The sequence below is a fragment of the Kluyveromyces marxianus genome, chromosome 5, assembly GCF_001417885.1.
Source record: "Kluyveromyces marxianus DMKU3-1042 DNA, complete genome, chromosome 5".
NCBI lineage: Eukaryota > Fungi > Ascomycota > Saccharomycetes > Saccharomycetales > Saccharomycetaceae > Kluyveromyces > Kluyveromyces marxianus.
This window is the reverse complement of record NC_036029.1, coordinates 1,333,236-1,353,011: the sequence shown is the minus strand read 5'-3', so window position 1 is coordinate 1,353,011 and position 19,776 is coordinate 1,333,236. Positions and strand designations below refer to the sequence as shown.

At 39.1% G+C, this 19,776-nt stretch overlaps 8 protein-coding genes across 8 annotated transcripts; 5 read left to right on the top strand and 3 right to left on the bottom strand.

The window, feature by feature from the left end:
* Nucleotides 1-2,427: 2,427 nt before the first annotated feature.
* Nqo2 (NAD(P)H-dependent oxidoreductase) lies at nucleotides 2,428-3,108 on the top strand (the record flags this gene model as incomplete). Its single annotated transcript, XM_022820643.1, has 1 exon — nucleotides 2,428-3,108. One exon carries the CDS (start codon nucleotides 2,428-2,430, stop codon nucleotides 3,106-3,108), a length of 681 nt encoding a protein of 226 aa, XP_022678478.1.
* A 270-nt stretch (nucleotides 3,109-3,378) lies between these two features.
* BIO5 (7-keto 8-aminopelargonic acid transporter) lies at nucleotides 3,379-5,043 on the bottom strand (the record flags this gene model as incomplete). Its single annotated transcript, XM_022820642.1, has 1 exon — nucleotides 3,379-5,043. The coding sequence occupies one exon, from the start codon at nucleotides 5,041-5,043 to the stop codon at nucleotides 3,379-3,381; it is 1,665 nt and encodes a 554-aa protein (XP_022677085.1).
* A 304-nt stretch (nucleotides 5,044-5,347) lies between these two features.
* Nucleotides 5,348-6,034, bottom strand: BIO4 (ATP-dependent dethiobiotin synthetase BioD; the record flags this gene model as incomplete). The annotated part of the gene is made up of 1 exon (XM_022820641.1): nucleotides 5,348-6,034. The coding sequence occupies one exon, from the start codon at nucleotides 6,032-6,034 to the stop codon at nucleotides 5,348-5,350; it is 687 nt and encodes a 228-aa protein (XP_022677084.1).
* Nucleotides 6,035-6,556: 522 nt separating this feature from the next.
* BIO3 (aspartate aminotransferase family protein) lies at nucleotides 6,557-8,023 on the top strand (the record flags this gene model as incomplete). The annotated part of the gene is made up of 1 exon (XM_022820639.1): nucleotides 6,557-8,023. One exon carries the CDS (start codon nucleotides 6,557-6,559, stop codon nucleotides 8,021-8,023), a length of 1,467 nt encoding a protein of 488 aa, XP_022677083.1.
* Nucleotides 8,024-8,739: 716 nt separating this feature from the next.
* Nucleotides 8,740-9,357, top strand: KLMA_50634 (glutathione S-transferase family protein; the record flags this gene model as incomplete). The annotated part of the gene is made up of 1 exon (XM_022820638.1): nucleotides 8,740-9,357. One exon carries the CDS (start codon nucleotides 8,740-8,742, stop codon nucleotides 9,355-9,357), a length of 618 nt encoding a protein of 205 aa, XP_022677082.1.
* A 418-nt stretch (nucleotides 9,358-9,775) lies between these two features.
* On the top strand, nucleotides 9,776-14,275 carry ATG2 (Atg2p; the record flags this gene model as incomplete). Its single annotated transcript, XM_022820637.1, has 1 exon — nucleotides 9,776-14,275. One exon carries the CDS (start codon nucleotides 9,776-9,778, stop codon nucleotides 14,273-14,275), a length of 4,500 nt encoding a protein of 1,499 aa, XP_022677081.1.
* A 574-nt stretch (nucleotides 14,276-14,849) lies between these two features.
* On the top strand, nucleotides 14,850-17,825 carry LRG1 (GTPase-activating protein LRG1; the record flags this gene model as incomplete). Its single annotated transcript, XM_022820636.1, has 1 exon — nucleotides 14,850-17,825. The coding sequence occupies one exon, from the start codon at nucleotides 14,850-14,852 to the stop codon at nucleotides 17,823-17,825; it is 2,976 nt and encodes a 991-aa protein (XP_022677080.1).
* Nucleotides 17,826-18,080: 255 nt separating this feature from the next.
* On the bottom strand, nucleotides 18,081-19,574 carry ZWF1 (glucose-6-phosphate dehydrogenase; the record flags this gene model as incomplete). The annotated part of the gene is made up of 1 exon (XM_022820635.1): nucleotides 18,081-19,574. One exon carries the CDS (start codon nucleotides 19,572-19,574, stop codon nucleotides 18,081-18,083), a length of 1,494 nt encoding a protein of 497 aa, XP_022677079.1.
* Between the last annotated feature and the right edge of the window lie 202 nt (nucleotides 19,575-19,776).

The following is a 19,776-nucleotide window of genomic DNA, read 5'->3' as shown; positions in this document are numbered from 1 at the left end:
CCGTACACCACATAACTAAGTCAAATCCGTACACCACATAACTAATCAAATCCGTACACCACATAACTAATCAAATCCGTACACCACATAACTAATCAAATCCGTACACCACATAACTAATCAAATCCGTACACCACATAACTAATCAAATCCGTACACCACATAACTAATCAAATCCGTACACCACATAACTAATCAAATCCGTACACCACATAACTAATCAAATCCGTACACCACATAACTAATCAAATCCGTACACCACATAACTAATCAAATCCGTACACCACATAACTAATCAAATCCGTACACCACATAACTAATCAAATCCGTACACCACATAACTAATCAAATCCGTACACCACATAACTAATCAAATCCGTACACCACATAACTAATCAAATCCGTACACCACATAACTAATCAAATCCGTACACCACATAACTAATCAAATCCGTACACCACATAACTAATCAAATCCGTACACCACATAACTAATCAAATCCGTACACCACATAACTAATCAAATCCGTACACCACATAACTAATCAAATCCGTACACCACATAACTAATCAAATCCGTACACCACATAACTAATCAAATCCGTACACCACATAACTAATCAAATCCGTACACCACATAACTAATCAAATCCGTACACCACATAACTAATCAAATCCGTACACCAACGCACTCCTTATTTTTCTCTTTTCGCCATTACCCTACCCCTTCTTTTGAATTACCCTACCCCTTCTTTGGTCTTACCCTACCCATTTTCTAGTGTTACCCTCTGCTCTAGTGGTGTTACCCGCCCCAATTTAGAACATTCCTTCTCTAAGTTCGTGTTACCCTCCCCGCTACATTTGGTCCATCCTCCATACTTGTCGTCGTTACCCTCCCTCTTTTGTCTGTTACCCGCCATATATTATACCTCACTTTTCCCACTATTTCCTATTTCGGAAACCTCGTTTTTCATGTTCATTTCTTTTTGTTCGTGCAACATTACATTCTTTTTACACTCTCCTGCATTCTCCTTTGTTTTTTTCCACCTGCCATTCCAGCTTCCTGTATTTCTTGTATCCCATTTCCTATTACGGTAAGTGTTTTCGATACACGTTTCTTTTCCTAGCTTCCTCTTTGTGCAACGGTTTCTGACTATCCTCCTTGGTCTTCCTTTGTCCCTTATTTGTCCCTTATGTGTCCCTCATCTGTCCCCTGACCTATCGCTTCCACAGTTTCCCATGTTACCCGCACTTCACTTTTCATACACTTTGACTGCCTTGACCAATCTTGCTCCTCTTGCCATCAAACTTCATCTCACATCCACTTCCTCAACCTATGTTTCTACTGTTACCCGGATGTTTGTCTCTCCCTAACCCAACCTTACTTACTGTCTTTCCCTTCCACTCTTTCCTCCCCCTCCTCCAACTTTTGATTTTCATTTTCTTCCTCGTCACTTCACACGGTGCGACCATACCCACTTCTCTTTTGTCTTTCTCTTCCCTCTATTCCTTCCGCCATCTAATTAGTCCTCCGTTACCCGCACAATACACAACCCAAAACTCACCTTCCCTGCTAACCTCTACCCACCACCACCCACTCCAAACTTCATCTCACAACCTCTCTCCCATATACCCCTCTTACCCGGACACACCTGCCTATCACGTGCCTCCTCTCTCCTCTCATTTTCATTTTCCTCATCATCACTTTACACGGCACGAACCTACGCTCTTCTCCCCATAGCCACCAGCTGTAATACTACTTGTTACTGCCCCTCTTCTCACTTCTCATTTTCATTTTTTGTTTTTCATTTTTCATTTTTCATTCTCTCAAGCAGAGCAGTCTGAAAATACTCCCCCAGCCCAAGGGACCCCCCTTGCAAAATCATCCTCCTCATCCTCTCTCCATCACTCTGCACAACTTCCACCCTTAATACAAACAAAAAATAAAAAAATAAAAAAACACATCACTTTACATACACATTTTACACTATATTTTTCGCAAACTTCCAATTGGAACCGCCCTGCTTAGCTCCGCTGCTTAGGTCTGTCGCTTAAGTCCGTCTTCTTTAATAAGACATTACCTAATTGTGGCAGCACATGTAATACTAAGCTACAACACGGCGCGAGATCCCAGATGCCAGATCCCAGATGCCAGATCGGAGATGCCAGATCGGAGATGCCAGATCGGAGATGCCAGATCTGAGGTGAGCTGTGCTCACAACTATAACAATTATAACTATACTATAACTACAAGGAAAATAAAGGTTTCTGTGGGACACACCTCGAGCTGAGCGTTCTTTAATGCTTCGCGTCAGTCTGATTTTTCATTGGTACTCTCACTAACCCTAGTTGAACCCTAGTAACACTCTAGTAGCACCCCAGTTAAACCCTAGTAACACTCTAGTAAGACCCTAGTAAGACTCAGCAATGGGAAAAAACGTCTTCATTGTGTTCGCTCACCCAGAACGCAATTCTTTAAACGGTTGTTTGCTAGACGTGCTTGTTGATCAATTAACCTCCCAGGGAGATCACGTCAAAGTCAGCGATTTGTATCGAATGAACTGGAAGAGTGAAGTTGACATTGCCGACTTCCCTGCCTACCCAGCTGATCAGAAGTTTAACCCAGAACTAGCCTCCAAGAACCACACCGCCAACGGCTCCCTGACAAAGGATGTCGTTGAAGAACAACAAAAACTCTTGTGGGCAGACACAATTCTCTTTGTCTTCCCAATCTGGTGGTTCAATTTGCCAGCCATCCTAAAGGGCTATATCGACAGAGTGTTTTCTAATGGTTTTGCATACAACTACTCCGAGCACCCCGAATTGAGCGACCCACAAGTTTTAAAAACGAAGACTGTCTCCGGCAGAAATGCTTCTCTTGTTGTCACTCTGGGTGGCTCTCCAGAGAACGCCTACAAGCCAGGCAACCCAGGAGACCCAAATGAGGTTGTCAGCAAGTTGCTATCCGCAACATTGACCTCCTTGGAGTACTCTGGCATCAATGTTATCGATCCTTTGTACTTGTACGATGCCAATACTCAATCCGAAGCAAAGGTTAAAGAATTTCAAACACAGGCTAGGAAATTCGCCAGCGACTTGCCCAACTAGATAACTAAATTAAGACATTAAGTAGGAATGTACTACATATCCAATTCTTACATTTGAATTGACTGTGTCCGCTTTATGTCAGACAGAGGAACCCCGTGCCTACACACTGGAAGCTCCACCCCAATCTCACTTTCCCGTTCCAATTCTCACTTCCCTTCTCTAATCTTCAAATAAATATCATATAAATATTATCTTGTCCAGCTGCCGGGTAACTATACACTGAACAAACCTGCCTTACTTAAGTACTGCCTTACTTAAATACTGCCTTACTTAAATACTACTGAACAACACTATCACCAACCCTATGATCATCGCAATCGCTCCGTACACAACAGACACGTAGTTCATGTTCGACACTGTCACAGGTTTCACATAAGGAAAAGACAGCATAACCAGGCAAAACAATGCGTACACCACCGTCATCGTGTGTGGAATCACGCCCCATTTACTGGGTGCTTTGACCGCCTCATCGCCGGCTTCCCTTTCGCACTTTTCAATGAACCTGTTCCGGCCTCTAACAAGCAGTATCACACTCGGGATGGCGTATGACACGATTAGAAGCGTCACTGCTGCCGATATGATGGCATTGAACGCCTTCGTGCTGCCCAGCATGATGCACCCTATAATCGCAACAAGAACCTGCGAGAACAGGTGTGCATACAAGGGCACCTTGTTCTTGGAATCGATACTCGCAAACCTGGCCGTTACCAATCGCGACAGCGTTCCCTCCGGCCTCATCGCCTCCATCTCCCTCGATAACGCCCACAACATCCGCGACTGCCATGTCCCACTCGCAACACCGCATGTCAGGCCGGCCACGATGGTGGACGCTTGCATGAACACCGCCAAGTTTCGGTTTCCCGTCGCCTGGTAATAGATTGTCACAGCTGGCGCAATCGATTCCAACACAGCACTCGTGTCGCGGACGCAGTAAAAGAGCGCAATCGAATACGAGAAACTCGTGACGAAACCAATCACAATGGTGGTCATGATGACTTTGGGCACCAGCACTCTCGCTGCAGCATGGCCAACCTCGTCCACCATGTGCGTTGCTGAGTCGATCCCCACGAACGACCATAGTGGGTTGATGAGGCTGACCAGGAACGCCATTCCATTGGACTTCCACCCGGTGTTGTTGTGGAACTTGTAGAAGATGTCTTCGCTCTTAGGCCAAGGCTGTTCGGCGATGGTGTCGCTTCTTGAAACGAGACACAGGATAAATGTGATGGCGTATGAGAACAGTGACATTGCTAGCCCAAAGGAGGACAGGAACGGCAAGCCCCTGTAATTGCAATTGAACGCAGTCAAAAAAATGGTCAGTATTTCGTACAGTAGGAATGTATGCCACCGCTTCAACTCGAAAGAGGGATGCAGAATGGAGTGGATACCCATTATACTGTATATCAATGAAGACACAATACTTGCTGTCGTGAACACGCAACCAAAATAGTTGATTAGGCCAACCGCTATCGCCATATGCTTCTGGAAGGACGAACGACAGCTGTTCGAGTCCATGGTGCTTAGCTTCAAGAGCTTATCATCCGTGGTCTCGTCTTCTTTCTGTGACAACTTGCTGATGTCAAGAGCGCTGGATGACTTCTCTCTAACCGAGAGCTCTTCGACATCACCGACCGCACTTCTCTCAAGAAGTTTTAACGTCCAAAAACTCGTTCCAGCGCTATTAGGAAGCAACCGGGAGAATTCTGAGAGCGAATACCCACACATCAAAGTCAACGCAAAAGCGAATATAAGACCGTAGACGACCGCAGGTTGACCAGCGCCTGAGAGCCCCACGACAAAGGATGAGGAAACGCCTAGCCATGAGTTGGTTAGCGAGAACGACATGCCTATCAATGGCCACCATGAGTAGTTATGGGCAAGTTTTCCCGCCTTTTGAGAAGCACCAAGAGAGCTGGAAGAATCCGAGACACTCATTTTGCGTACGTTGCTCTTAGCTTTGTTTGTCGATTTTTCTATAGAACATCTGCTTATGCTGTAAGTTGTGATTGATTCCCTCTCAATGCCCAAGATGATGGTCCTTTATATACCATTTCCTTGTAGACGATGCTTGACCATAAATGGTTGGATTTTTTTTTCAGCGTATGGTCATTAATTTGTTGTCTTGGCCAGCACTCTCTCTCTTGTCTGAACTGGTATGTGTATTTTGAGTCATGGTAGTCTGACTATCTCTAATATCACTGCTTAGAAGTGGAAAAGTTAACATTTTACTTGCATGTATTTACTTGCTATCGACATATAGACTATCCAAACCAGGCATTTTCTTGAGAGCTGTGCCCAAGTCCTGTGTTGTTTCGCAGCGCTCTATCTCACCTAGAATATTAACCCCAAACGACCTTAGTGTTTTCGCGTTAATGGCGTTTATCGTACCATTGAGGATGCAGCCCGAGAAATTCTTGTCCAGTCCATGATGCTTCAAATGCTCTACCGTGAGCATGGTATGATTCAGGGTACCAAGACCGCTGTCCGCAACTACAACTATGGATATTTCATGCTGAGGGTACCTTTCGATCAAACTGCGAATCAGGTCTGTTGTGATCTCGAGCTTTTTGGTTATGGGCACAAATAGCCCGCCCGCACCTTCGACAACCAAAACATCGTTTTGGAGGTCATCGGTACTTGGAATACAAAAGTCTTCTAATTCAATGTCAATATCAGACTCGAATTCCATGGCATTGTAAGGTGAAAGTGGTTTCTTGAACTGGAATCTTGGTGGAAATAGCTTTGGTTTCCAACCTGTTAATTCGGTGGGAAACATGGAAACCGTCCTTGTGTCGCCTGTATCACATTCGAGCCCAGTCTGAACCGGCTTCCAGTAATCAGCTTTTAATCTGTGAACCAGTAAAGCTGAAATAAACGTTTTTCCCACATCTGTTCCCGTCCCTGTTACGAAGATAATCTTAGTCATTGATTGGGTTTGATTTCTATGGAGGTATCCGTTATGACACAGCAGTGTTGGCCTTCATTTTGAACATGAGAGTCATGGCTCATAGAACACTGGTTCATCATGCATTTTATATACGAGAATTTACTGAGGCAAATGTAAGCGAGAATATGAGCTGTGCTTATTGGTCGAATTCATCATCCCGTCGCTACAATATCTTGTTGGATCCCGCCATTGAAGATGACGTGCGTGACCAAGCTAATCATTCTTGGGTACTTTACTTTCTGGTTTTTCCTGATTGTTTTTAATTTTTTTCTTTCCATTTGAATCATCATATCATGATTCAAGAACGAAAGCACTCTAAAGCGTGCAGGCCGTCAATCAAACAAATATCTGCCCGAGTTGAGATGCGACATGCTGCGAAGAAAAAATGTACATATATAAGGCGTATCTGGAAAATGCTTTGGACCTACGATTACAATTATATGAATAATATGGCAGACGAACCACTGGTGTGAAACCTAGTCACCCAGATTCACGGCAAATATGAACGACAACAAGCCCAAGAGTAACAATGTGAATGATATCAATGCCTTACTAGCTTTTGATAAAGCGCACATATGGCATCCATACTCATCTATGAATAGCAACCAGATCATCTTGCCGGTTCTACGTGCCAAGGGGTGCAAGCTTACACTTGCTGATGAACAAGAGACGCAGTTAATAGACGGAATGTCGTCTTGGTGGTGCATGATTCATGGTTATAGCGATGAAAGAATGAACGAAGCGTTGAAAACACAAATTGACGATTTTTCTCATGTTATGTTTGGTGGCCTCACCCATTTGCCCGCTATTAGACTTGCCCAAAATCTCCTCAAATTTATTGATCATCCTCAGTTGGATGCCGTGTTCTTTGCCGACTCTGGATCTGTGGCAGTTGAAGTGTCCCTGAAGATGGCCTTACAGTATCAGTTCTCATTGAATTGTCCAAAGAAGAAAAAATTCATAACTATAAAACGCGGGTATCATGGCGATACATTGGGTGCAATGAGTGTATGTGACCCAATTAACTCGATGCATTCTTTATATGGCGACTACGTTCCTCAGAACATTTTTGTTACTGAACCACCACTGGTTGACACGTTATGCACTTCTTCTTTGCACGGTTCTTTTCAACTAGGTGATAATTACGATGATGAGACTAACAGAAAGGCAATAAAAGATATGGAAGAGACGATGAACTCCTGTCATGAGGAGATATGTGCCGTGATACTAGAACCAATCCTACAGGGTGCCGGTGGAATGAGGTTGTATCACCCTAAGTATTTGATTGAGCTGAAGAAACTCTGTTTGAAATTTGACATCCCGCTGATATTCGACGAAATTGCAACCGGGTTTGGCAGAACAGGCGAAGCGTTTGCCTTTAAGCATTGTGATGTATATCAGAAAATGATAGGAACTCCCGCCTCTGAAATAGTGGATGTATTTCCAGATATTCTTTGCGTTGGAAAAGCTCTCACTGGTGGCTATATGACAATGAGTGCTGTGATCGCCTCAAAACGCATTGCCAATGTCATCTCCGCGAAAGACACTGCGACCAAAGGGACTTTCATGCATGGCCCAACTTTCATGGCTAACCCTCTTGCCTGTGCAGCGGCCAATGCGTCACTAAATATCCTGATGGAGGGAAATTGGAAAGACATGGTGGCTCGGATTGAAGCGCAGTTGTACCGAGAGCTCTACGTCGAGCTTCGTAATAGCCATATATACGGAAAACTGATTAACAATCTTAGGGTTGTTGGTGCAGTAGGCGTAATAGAGCTTTTCGAACCAATTGATGGGACTTTTGTCCAGAAAAGGCAGGTAAGCAAGGGTATCTTCATAAGGCCCTTTGGAAAGCTAGTTTACATTATGCCACCGTATATAATATCGGGAGAAGAACTCACTATTCTGACAACAGGTATTAAGCAGCTGCTTTTGGAGTGGAGTGCTTACAAAATAGGGAATTGCTGAGTTCTATTAACTATGGACCCTAGTGGCCTCACTTGAAGGAGTTGCTGATATACCTTTTATCATGTACATATATATATGTTATTAACTTATATGGAAGACCGCTAGATGACAAAGAGTTTTAGTAGCCTTGTTCAGAAGCCTGATGATTACTAAATTAACCGATACCGTTTAGCTTAAAATTATATAATCCCGCCTTTCGAAGGATCTAGTCTAAATGTTGAAATATTGATGTCCTGACGAATGGTCTACAGTACCAGTTATGGAGCAACTGCTAAATAAGATGTATATTTCTACATATTTGATATATCATTGTATGTATTGTAAGGTCTCTTCTTGCGGTTTACTCAAAATCACATCAGTTTGGTTGTGATCACATGGCTTATAATTTAGATTTCAACAGACTTTTTTTTTCAGATTTAATGTTCAATTCTTACTTTGCATCTTAAATGTTTATCTCTAAGATAATATCGTCTATGTAATTAGTAGGTCAAATAAAACCCGGGTAACAGCAGTTTTAATCTCGAATAATTTATGGTAATTTTTAACCCACTGGAAAAAAGGGTCCTCTAATCAGAATAAATTAAAGTTTGGGAGAGAAAGAAAGGCGTATCTGCAGTTAAACATCTTGTAACGAAGAAAACTTAAACATAATATTACTCACCGACCATTCACAGCCAAGATAAAGAGAAAATATATCTTTTCCACCAAACTTGATCATGCTTAGAGTTCACGATTTAAATTTTTCAAGATCTATTAGAATCACATGGCTGCTAGAGGAGCTGGGAGTTCCTTATGAAGTCGTTGAATACAAAAGGGATCCTATAACTTTCAGGGCCCCGTCAGATTTAAAAAAGATCCACCCTTTAGGTAAGGCTCCTGTCATTGAGGATGAAGGCCTAATTATTGCAGAATCTGGGGCTATCATTGAGTACCTACTAAATAAATATGATAAAGATGGAAAACTTGCCCCATTGGCCGACGACTCTGAGTATGCCAAATACTTGGAGTTCTTACATTTTTCAGAAGGAACAGCATTTCCTGCATTGTTACCTCTTGTTTATGAAAAGAATGTAGGAGAAGACCTACCCCCAGGCATCAAGAAAGTATTCCAAACAGAGCTTGATGCTATTCTAGGCTACATTTCCGAAAGAATCCAAAATCACAGAGGCTTCTTATTAGATCGTGGATTCAGTGCTGTAGATATCAATTTTGCATTCGTTTTGCAGGCTGTAGGGATGGCACAAAGCCTAGAATCATATCCTATATTATCTGATTATTTGAAAAGGGTCACGGACCGTCCATGTTATACGACTGCCCTCTCAAAACAACAATGAATAACCATACCCCTACGTTAAACTCTTATGTAAGCTAAAATTGTATATGTATGCGAATCTTTTTGCAATGTGGGCGGTTAAATAAACGCAACGAAAGAGTTTTGCAGTTTCTAGCAAAAAGTAAACCTACTTACCGGAGACAAACCCCTTCAATATTCAGTCAAGAAATTTTGTTTTGGACGATATATATTACCTTATTTCGGCGAAGATTAGAAATATATTCTAAGTCACATGATTAAAGCTACTATGTCGTTTTTGGGTTATATTATTTTACTATAATTTTAAACTAAAGAAAATCAAGATTCAGTTTTTGTTTCTAAAGGTCTTAATTGTTTGTCCCCCCGTATTTGTAACGGGATATATTTTATCAAAATTAAGGCAAGACAACAGGCCAATGTAACCAAAAAGTTCGATTATTATGACTTCTTGGTTACCACAGAACTTACAGAAACGATTACTTCTCTACACTATAAAGCAAGTCTCTTTGTTTTCCAATGTTGATGTGAGCAATTTAGATGTGTCCATTGGATCTCAATCACATTTCGGCTTCACCGATATTGATCTCAATGTATGTGAAATAAATTTACCCAACATCGAAGTTTTGAGTGGAAGAATATCTAAACTAAACCTTCAATTAGCAGTTGCTGGCAACGTTGAAATTAGTGGCGAAGGTATGGTATTCGTTTTAAAACCGGCCGATGGTTTCTTTGATGATGATTCATCAGAACAGTGGGCGTCATCTTTGACCAAAAGTGTGATGGACATGACCAAATCCATTTTAGACACGGAATTGTCAGAATATCAGAGCAAAATCTACAAAGACACAAATGAAGATATCAAACCCCCAACTGCTCTAGATTCTATGATGGATAAAGTTCTGCGAGTGGCTCTCTCAAAATTAACCATCAACTTGAAAAATGTTGAATTACAATTAATAATCTCCCCAGAGCTCATGCTAAAGATATCCATATCTGAGGTCAAGATGATTTCTGCGGATGAGAAGCGTATTGCTGACGTTATTGGCGTGTCGGCAGTTTTTTCTAAGCCCGAACAATCAGTACCAAGCTATGGATCTAGTAGCAGCGATAAAGAAGATGACAACACATCTGATTCAGAAGATCCACTCTCCACTAGCATCACATATTCTAAGTTAGAAGCCACATCTATATATTTGAGTGCCATGGAAAGCCTAGTATTAGATTCATTAGATGGGGAAACATACCAATTTCTAAACATCGATAAAATAGAAGTTCAGTTTCAGGGGATAACCTCGATAAATGATTTGAAAGTCCATGACCTCAAAATCAAAATAAATGCTCTTGATATTCACCTAGAGAATGTTTCCTCAATTCTGAGCCACATAATGTCATTATTAAATCACGTTCAGCTGTCCAATTCGGAAGACAAGATAAGAACTCAGGAATTAAAGAGCTACAAACGCTTCCAACATGAACAAAACATCGAAGAAGACAAAACACTTACATTTGTTCTTCTCAACAGCCTGAAATTTCACTTGAGAGATAACCTTTTCATTATGCTTACTGAGATATCTTTGAATAGCAGCGTTTCTCCTTATACGAGTGTTTCTATATCTGATATCCAACTTGTACTCGATTCTAAAGAGTATATTAATCGATCAGATTCTTCTGAACCATTTCTATCTTTGAATAAAAATAGTAGCACCTCCGAACAAAAGCTACATTTGAATAGAGACATAAAGGTGGAAGTAGACTATTCTTTGATGAAACAACTCATACTCTTTGCAAATGATTATATGTGTCTCTATAATCAGATAATAGAGAGACCTTCAACTTACGCAGATCCATCAGCAGATCCGAAATTTTTGCTGAGTTCACAAAATGTTTGTTTTCTGCTAAATCTAGGTGACTTAATTATGGAATTCCATTTCTCACCCTTCTTTTCAAATATTCCACACACTACCTTTAAAATACCTAAACTATCCATATTTTCAGTTCAAAACAATGAAAAAAGTCATATAGGAGAATTAACGGATTTTGAATTCCATTCCAGAAAAAGCGGTTGTTTTAATATTTCAGGTGCGAATAGTAAATTTTGTGCAAGTAATGTGAATACCAAAACTAAAGCTACTCTAGAAAATCTGGAGGTTTCTATTTTAGAATCAGATATGAATAAGATAATTCAGTGTTTGAGTGGAGTTTTAGGATCCCTTCCCGAACTCTTGTTAAGCAGCGGCGAAACTACGTCATCAAAAAATATGGAGAAAAGGAGCGTTAGAATGATGCAGTCCTCAGCATTCCTTCATAACAGAACAGCTTTGTCAATGTTTTGCGTACAAATCAACTGTATGAAAATCAAAATATCAAATATCTCAGGGAAGGCTTTCGGTGATTTAATGATCACTGCGAGAAAGTCTTTAATTTATCAGGATAAGTATAGCGACTTATCAATCTCTTTCACCGAATTTACTGCTCAACGCCAATATCGTTCGGAAAAGACTGATATTATATTCGATATTAATCATGATTCCAATATAGCAAATTTCGTTATCAATAGGACGAAGGTGGGGAAAATCAAGGCATATTTAACTGGCGTAGGGATCTTCATTCATACAAAATGGAGCGAGTTGTTTTCTGGTCAAAAGACAGAAAACTCTATAAATGAACAGAAAAAAAATGCAAAAACTCTAGTTTCAATCCCTATAGATATCAAACTCTACGATTGTGCTTTATCATTGAAACCATGTCGACTCTCTACAGGATTGGCTATTAATATACCTAGGGCTCAGATTAATATCACTAAAAATGAAATTACCCTATCAACTAAAATTTTAGATCTATTGCTAATAGATGATATGAATCTAATCCATGAAACAGATTTGGGTCATACCACATCTACTTCAAACTGGTATGAAAAGCAAGGGTATTCATCATTAGTTAAAATCGACACACTTTCAGTGAGGTTTTGTCCAGGTGGTGTTGCATCTACTAGAGTCAATGTCCATAAAATTGATAGTTCCATCTGTTCGGACTCTTTTAATGCTTTAATCCAAACAATAATTGATCTTAAACCTGTTGTGACATATCCAGAGAACGTCAAATACCAACTTGAACCTGAACTAGTTTCAGTTTTTGAAGACTTAACAGACCAGTATTTTACAACGGCTAGGATATCTGAAAATGATCTAGAGATATATCCAGACACTTATTCAAACTCAGGAGAATCTCTGGTATTTGAAGAAAACTATTTCTCTCCAAAGTTAGAAAGCCCATCAAAAAATGAGGTAAATATGGCTGTATTCGAAATCTTAAGCAACGTCAAGATTTCGGTCGATGAAATAAAATTAAAACTTTATGATGGATATGACTGGAAGCATACACGTAAAGAAATAAATAGTGCTGTTGAACAATTAGAGGAGAACTTCAAAGATGGACTTAGCTGCCCGGATGCTAAAGTTTTTGACTCCATATATATTCCTGCTCCAAGAGACGAGGATGAAAACATCAAATCGAACATAAATATGAAAATCCACAATGAAGAAACAAAAGAAGGTAAAATGAAACTTAGACCAACTAAAAAATATAAGATTTTAATTCAAGGAAACGGGATAAAAGTAAATATCCAAAGTGGAAATGATGAACTTCGGACCACAAGTACTCTCCCATTGTCAGATAATACTTATGATATTTTGAATGAAACTTCCGTACAAATCAACAATCTTGAGATTGTTGATAACTTACCAACTTCTACATGGAACAAGTTCCTTACTCGAACAAAACTAAAAACAACAAATACCTTACAGCAGTCTCCTATGTTTTCCTTAAGGTTTACAATGATACGCCCAACCCCACATCTTTATGCCACAGAGTTAATTTTTAGCGTCCACGTAAAGCCTATCAGCTTACATGTCGATCAGGATGCTCTAGAATTTTTGACTCTTTTTTTCCAGTTCAAGGATCCCAGATTTGAGCTTATAGATGATTACCCAGATATACCATACATCCAGCGATTTGAAATTAATTCAGTTAAGATACTACTTGACTATAAACCGAAGAAGGTGGATTATGTGGGATTGAGATCAGGGAAAACAAAGGAATTCATGAATTTTTTTATTCTTGATCAAGCAAAAATCAATCTTAAACACGTTATCCTATACGGCATTGATGGGTTTTCCAGACTTGAGACAATTTTAACAGACATATGGACTCCTGATATAACAAAAACTCAACTTCCTGGAATTTTAGGTGCCTTGACACCGTTCAAACCGTTCGCAGGACTCTCATATGGAGCCCGAGCCTTAGTTTCAGTGCCTACTGAACAATATCAACAGAGTGGTAGACTTGGAACCAGCCTTCAAAAAGGTGGAATGGTATTTTTGCGTACTACAGGCGGAGAGTTTGTTAAATTAGCTGTGAGATTAACCTCTGGAACCCAGACCATCCTAGAAAGTACAGAAAAACTATTGGGAGGACAAGGAAGCAACGGAAGAAATATTAAAATAAAACTAGTAGAAGGGGATGAAATTGTTGATGCTTTCATCGATGAGTCTATATTAAGATCAACGACATTATTCGACAACACAGCAAACGATAATAATCATTTGGATGTCATTTTACCCCAGGGAGATACCCAGAAAGTTATTAGTTTGTATGCAGATCAGCCTAAAGACTTTTACTCGGGTCTACATGATGCATATTCATCTTTTGGCCGTAATCTCAATATCACATTTGATAGCATGAAACAAGCTAAAAATGACATCAAAACTGCGAATGGGGCTCAAGAAGCAGTCTCTACAGTGGCCAAAGCTGCTCCACTTGCATTAATAAGACCTCTCATAGGTGTTACCGAGGCACTGTCAAAAACGTTGCAGGGTTTGAACAACCAGTACGATCAAGAAGAAATTGCACACATTGAAGAAAAGTATAAATCAAGCAACTAATAGTTTAGTTGTATACAGAATAGCAAATGCATAATTGTAAATAACTAAAGAATATAAACAACTTCCTTCTTCATTTACAGTTTTATGCCATTTTATAAAGAAACTCTATTGCTTGTTAGTATAAAATGACGTCGAACGTTCCTTCTGCATACAATGCACGGCGTGCAACCCAAAGAAAACCCTACCGGACCGGTCAGTTTTTGAGTAGAATAATATCCTTGAATAATGTTACTCGGACTCAGAGAAGGACAATAGATATAAACTTCGGAAAAAGGGTCTATCCCTTTGTTCACCTTTGTTGTGTTCTTGTCAATGTATTTTGATGCTGCATATCCTGTTTGTCCTTTATGGAACGGTCAAGAGAGTCTACAGGGTTTTCTGTGGGTGTTTTGGATAATCTTTTTTTTTTTTTTTTTTTTTTTTTTCCTTGGTTTGTTTGTCTGAAAAACACTATAGGAGAAGAATTGGGATATAATAATTCAAGAGAGTAAACAATTAGATATGAAACCAGCGATAGTGAATAAGACTACAAAAAACACAACAAAGACAGAATCCCAGGCTTTAACAGCTAAGGATGAATAATACAACTGTATTGAGCTCTCAATTATGCAAAGAAAGTCTGCATAAGAAGGAGGGAAAGGTTCTGAACTATGAGAATAATTATAAAACAGGCAGCAATAAGAACTCTCAAAGATCTGTGAGGCTATGCGCACATTGTAACAAACCAATACATAATAATGCATTGAGAGCTCTTGGATCGCACTACCACGAAGAATGCCTTGTCTGCTACGATTGTGGAACAGTTTGTAAGCCAAAATACTTTCCATATGAACTACCTGATTCCGGGAATACCGTTCTTTTATGTCAAAAGCATTACTTCACTCGCAACAACCTTCTCTGTTCAGTATGCAATGAACCACTAAATGGTGTTTACTTTAGTACATTTGGTAAACTTTATGATGAAGAGCATTTCTGCTGTTCTTTGTGTGCAGAAAAGTGCAAGGTTGATGAGTGTTTTCACCACGATGATAAACTATATTGTAAATACCACTTTCTGAAATACATTTCCAGAAGATGCCAAGGATGTGGTTATCCTATATCTGATCAATATATCGAATTTCCCAAAGGAGATAACATTGAATGTTGGCATACAGAGTGCTATGGTATACATAAGTATTGGCATGTCACCATTTCTCCACAGAGTTTTGGTCTTTCGATTTTAAAGGGGTATGATTTAACTGGTTTTAACAAAGAAAACGATAAAAATGCCCCAAAAAGTGAAATGGAAAAGAGCCTCATAATTTTTAATACCATCTTATCCAAAATTTGGACAGTTCTTTATCGATTTGAGGAAGAAACTGCTAATTGCGTATCAGATATGTTTCAATACCTTGCTAGCCTGGATCAAAAGAATGGTTTAGATGCAACAGCTTTGCTAGTATTGAAATTAAGCTGTTTACTCAATGCTATAGACTCATTAGATTCTGTAAGAGTATTTGCTGATCCATCACCAACATCTGTAGAGGACGGTATCAACAATGCACTTACGGAGGAAGAGAAGAGAACCTATTTCCAGAAAAAGCAGACTAAAATTCCCAACAAACTCTCAACAAAAATACTGATATATCTGCAACTGCTTAGGAAAATGACTTCAAGTGCGCAATCAGGAAGTCCGAATGAAGTTAACTCATTTATTAGTGTAATTACAGGTATTGCCCAGTTCTTAAAATTACTGATTCGCGAAAGTTTAACCAATGCTCTTGAATACTGCATGAGAACAAAATCATCAAATACTCTTCTTAAATACCTAAAAGAAATTGAAGCGAACGAAATTTACTACAATAATCCTTTTCAGTATATCAATGTATCAATCGAAGCTACTGACTCATGTTTCTACTGTGGAAAATACATTAAAGAAGGATGTTACCAATATGGAAATAGTAGATGGCATAAAGAGTGTCTTTATTGCAACGTATGTCAAAAGTTTATTGATGCTCACTCGTTATCAGAAGCATCCTTCAATGTAACTACTAGCACTGTTCACTGCGCTAGATGTTCAGTGGATGATCCAGACTCCAAAACAGGTTTCAAATCTGTGAGCAACCTTTCTCAATTAGTTTATATTCTTCAGATTGCTCTTGTACGATCAAAGACTGTTATGGAGTACAATCAAAGAACCACAAAAGTAACTGATACTTCCAATCCTAATATCAGAAGTATCACGATGCAACAAACCTACATCCGAACTTTAAATGACATAAAGAGGTTAAAATCTCGTAGAACCAGTATGAAAGTATCATATAATAAAGAAGGTGCAAGAAAATCTAGGGTGATCGAAACTCAAGAACGTAGAATTAACCAGGATATCGCTGGCGAAAAAGATTTGGTTATTGAAACAGATGAGAAAACCGACGAAAAGCAGAATTTGATTTTTGACGGAACTAGATCTCTTACTTTAGATGATATTTCTAGAATAGTTGCTGCCGAAAAAAGCCGTGAATTGATTCCTACTGATCAAAACACAGATAGCATTAAGAGATCTGCAACTACTATCAAACATCCAATAAAAAACGCAACATACTATTCTGAACTTACTGCTGAGCAATATTATAAACTTCAAGTCATTGCATTCACCGTCCTCATAAACGAAGGAGTAGATACTGATGATATAAAAATCCCTGATACCCATCAGAAACTTGTTAATAGTAATGGATTGTGGACAAAGTTTAAAACAATCATGGGTGGTAAAGAATCAAAAAAAGTTTCACTAAAGAAAGTATTCGGATCTCCACTTGAGTACCTCACAGTTAATTGTGGAGTGGAGTCAGATTTAGGAGTTGGTCCTTCAAAGCTAAAGGTACCCATTCTTGTTGATGAAATAATTTCAAGCTTGCGTCAGCTTGATATGTCAGTAGAAGGTATTTTTAGGAAGAATGGGAATATTAGACGTTTGAAGCTCTTAGTTGAAGAAATTGATAGCCAGCCACAAAGCTGTCCCGACCTTTCAAAAGAGTCTGTTATTCAATTATCTGCTCTGCTCAAAAAGTTTTTACGGGAACTACCAAATCCTTTGTTAACCTTTGACCTTTACAAACAATGGATCAAGGCGATGCGACTAACTGACGCGGAAATGAAAAAAAAGATGTTAGGCTTACTCTACACAATGCTCCCTATCCATCACAGGAATGTAGCGGAGGTGCTCTTTTCATTCTTATATTGGGCATCATCATTCTCTCATGTTGATAATCACAGCGGATCTAAGATGGATATTCATAATATCTCAACCGTCATAACTCCAAATATTCTATACAAAGATAATGATATGACAAAGGTGCAGAATGTTAAACAGGCAGAAACATATGCAGATGCATTTGCTGAAAATGAAGGAGAGGAATACTACATTGCAATAGAAACAGTGGAGTATTGTATCACTCATAATGAAGAACTATCGAAGGTTCCTAAACTTTTGGTTGACTTACTCAAAGACGTTGAGCAGGCAAATATAGAGTCTACCGAAGGTATAGCGCAATTTGTGAAGTCAAGGTTATAAACAAGAGCTGCTAAATTTTTTTTTTTTTATTTAGGATAGGGGTATGTACATATACATTGGGTGCCTTTTCTCCCGTCAATAAACAGCCCAACTTTCTTATACATGACGTATACACTGCAACTCTTACCGACATGAATGATTTGAAAACTGCAAGAAGGTGAATGTATCTTTCTATTTCTTCTTGACTATAAACGTTGTTGTACGTAAAAAAATTACTACTAGAGAATTTGAGATATATATACTACCGTTAGCATTTTACATTTTAGGAGAAGCGACCGGCCATTGATATGCTCCTGGTTTAGCAAAGGTATAACCGTGTTTTGCTAAAAAGTCTACCAAGCCATCTGGACTTCTCGAACCGTATGGGTAGATAATAGGTTGTGGTGCATCTGGTCCTTCTAGATAGTTGAGTAAGGGTGTGAATAGTTTCCAACTAACTTCTAACTCATCGTCTCTAACGAAATTTGAATGATCTCCTAACAAAGCATCCCTTATCAACGACTCATATGCCTCAGGGATCCAGTAATTCTTATATCTTTCGGAATAAGTCAAATCTAATTCTGTGATTTGGTTTTCATTCGCTAATCCAGGGGTCTTGGCGTTGCACTTAAGATATATTGCTTCATTTGGTTGAATCCTGATCACCAATTCATTATTAGGGATATCCTTAAACATCCCAGATGGAACCCTTTTGAATTGAATTCTGATTTCAACTTTACCCTCATTTAATGCTTTACCTGCCCTCATTACAATCGGAACTCCATCCCAGCGCTCATTTGCGATTTTGAAGCCAATTGCTGCAAATGTTACACACTTTGAACCTTCCTTAACAGTTTCATCATCCAAATAAGCAGGTTTTTTGCCATCAATGGATTTACCGTATTGGCCAATTAAGATATCGTTGTGATCAATTGGTTCAAATGCCTTAAGAACCTTAACCTTTTCATCACGTACAGATTCTGGATCAAAAGAGACCGGTCTTTCCATAGTTAACAAAGTCAAGACCTGAAGTAAGTGATTTTGCATCACATCTCTAATAATTCCTATAGAATCGAAATAACCACCGCGGCCTTCTGTACCAAATGGTTCCTTAAAAGTGACTTGAATAGACTGAATATTTTCTTTATTCCAAGCTGCGTTCAAGAAAGTATTACCAAATCTAACTAGCAATAAATTCTTCACCATTTCTTTGCCTAAATAATGATCAATTCTGAATAGCTCTTCTTCAGAGAATAGAGGTGCAAGCTTTTTTTGAAGATCACGGGCAGAATCTAAATCATGACCAAATGGTTTTTCCACAATAACTCTCTGTACACCACTTTTGGTGTACACGTTTTCTTTCAACATTTGGCATACATTGATAAAAACACTGGGGGGTAATGCCAAATAGAATAATCTGTGAGGCTCTTTCACGTTGTTTTTGGTTTCAAATTCCTCAATGTGTTCCTTTAATTCCAGATATCCTTCTTTAGAATCATAAGGGCCTGACATATAAGAGACCATGGAAAGAAATCTTTCCACCTTGGAATCATCCTGTGCCCCGTTAGGCTTTTTTAAGAATGGTTTGACTTTCTCTCTCAAGTCTTCGTTGCTCAATTTAGAACGAGCATACCCAATAATTTTAGTAGTAGGACTCAAATAACCTTCACGGAATAGCCCAAACAAAGCCGGAAATGTCTTTTTCTTTGATAAATCACCAGATGCACCAAAAACTGTGATCACAGTGTTTTCCTTGAATTCAGTAACCATCTTGTTCAAATGTTCAGTATTATGTTACGATTTAGAAATGATATGCAATTGTATCGACGTGAAATTGAAACGACACAGATAAAAACTTGGAGTAACAGGAAACAGAACAGCGACAGAAGCTTTTGCTTGTTCTTCTTTACTATTCGATTAAGGGTATTCTTAACACTTTCTGTAAGCAAATGAGTATCCAATGAGTATAAGG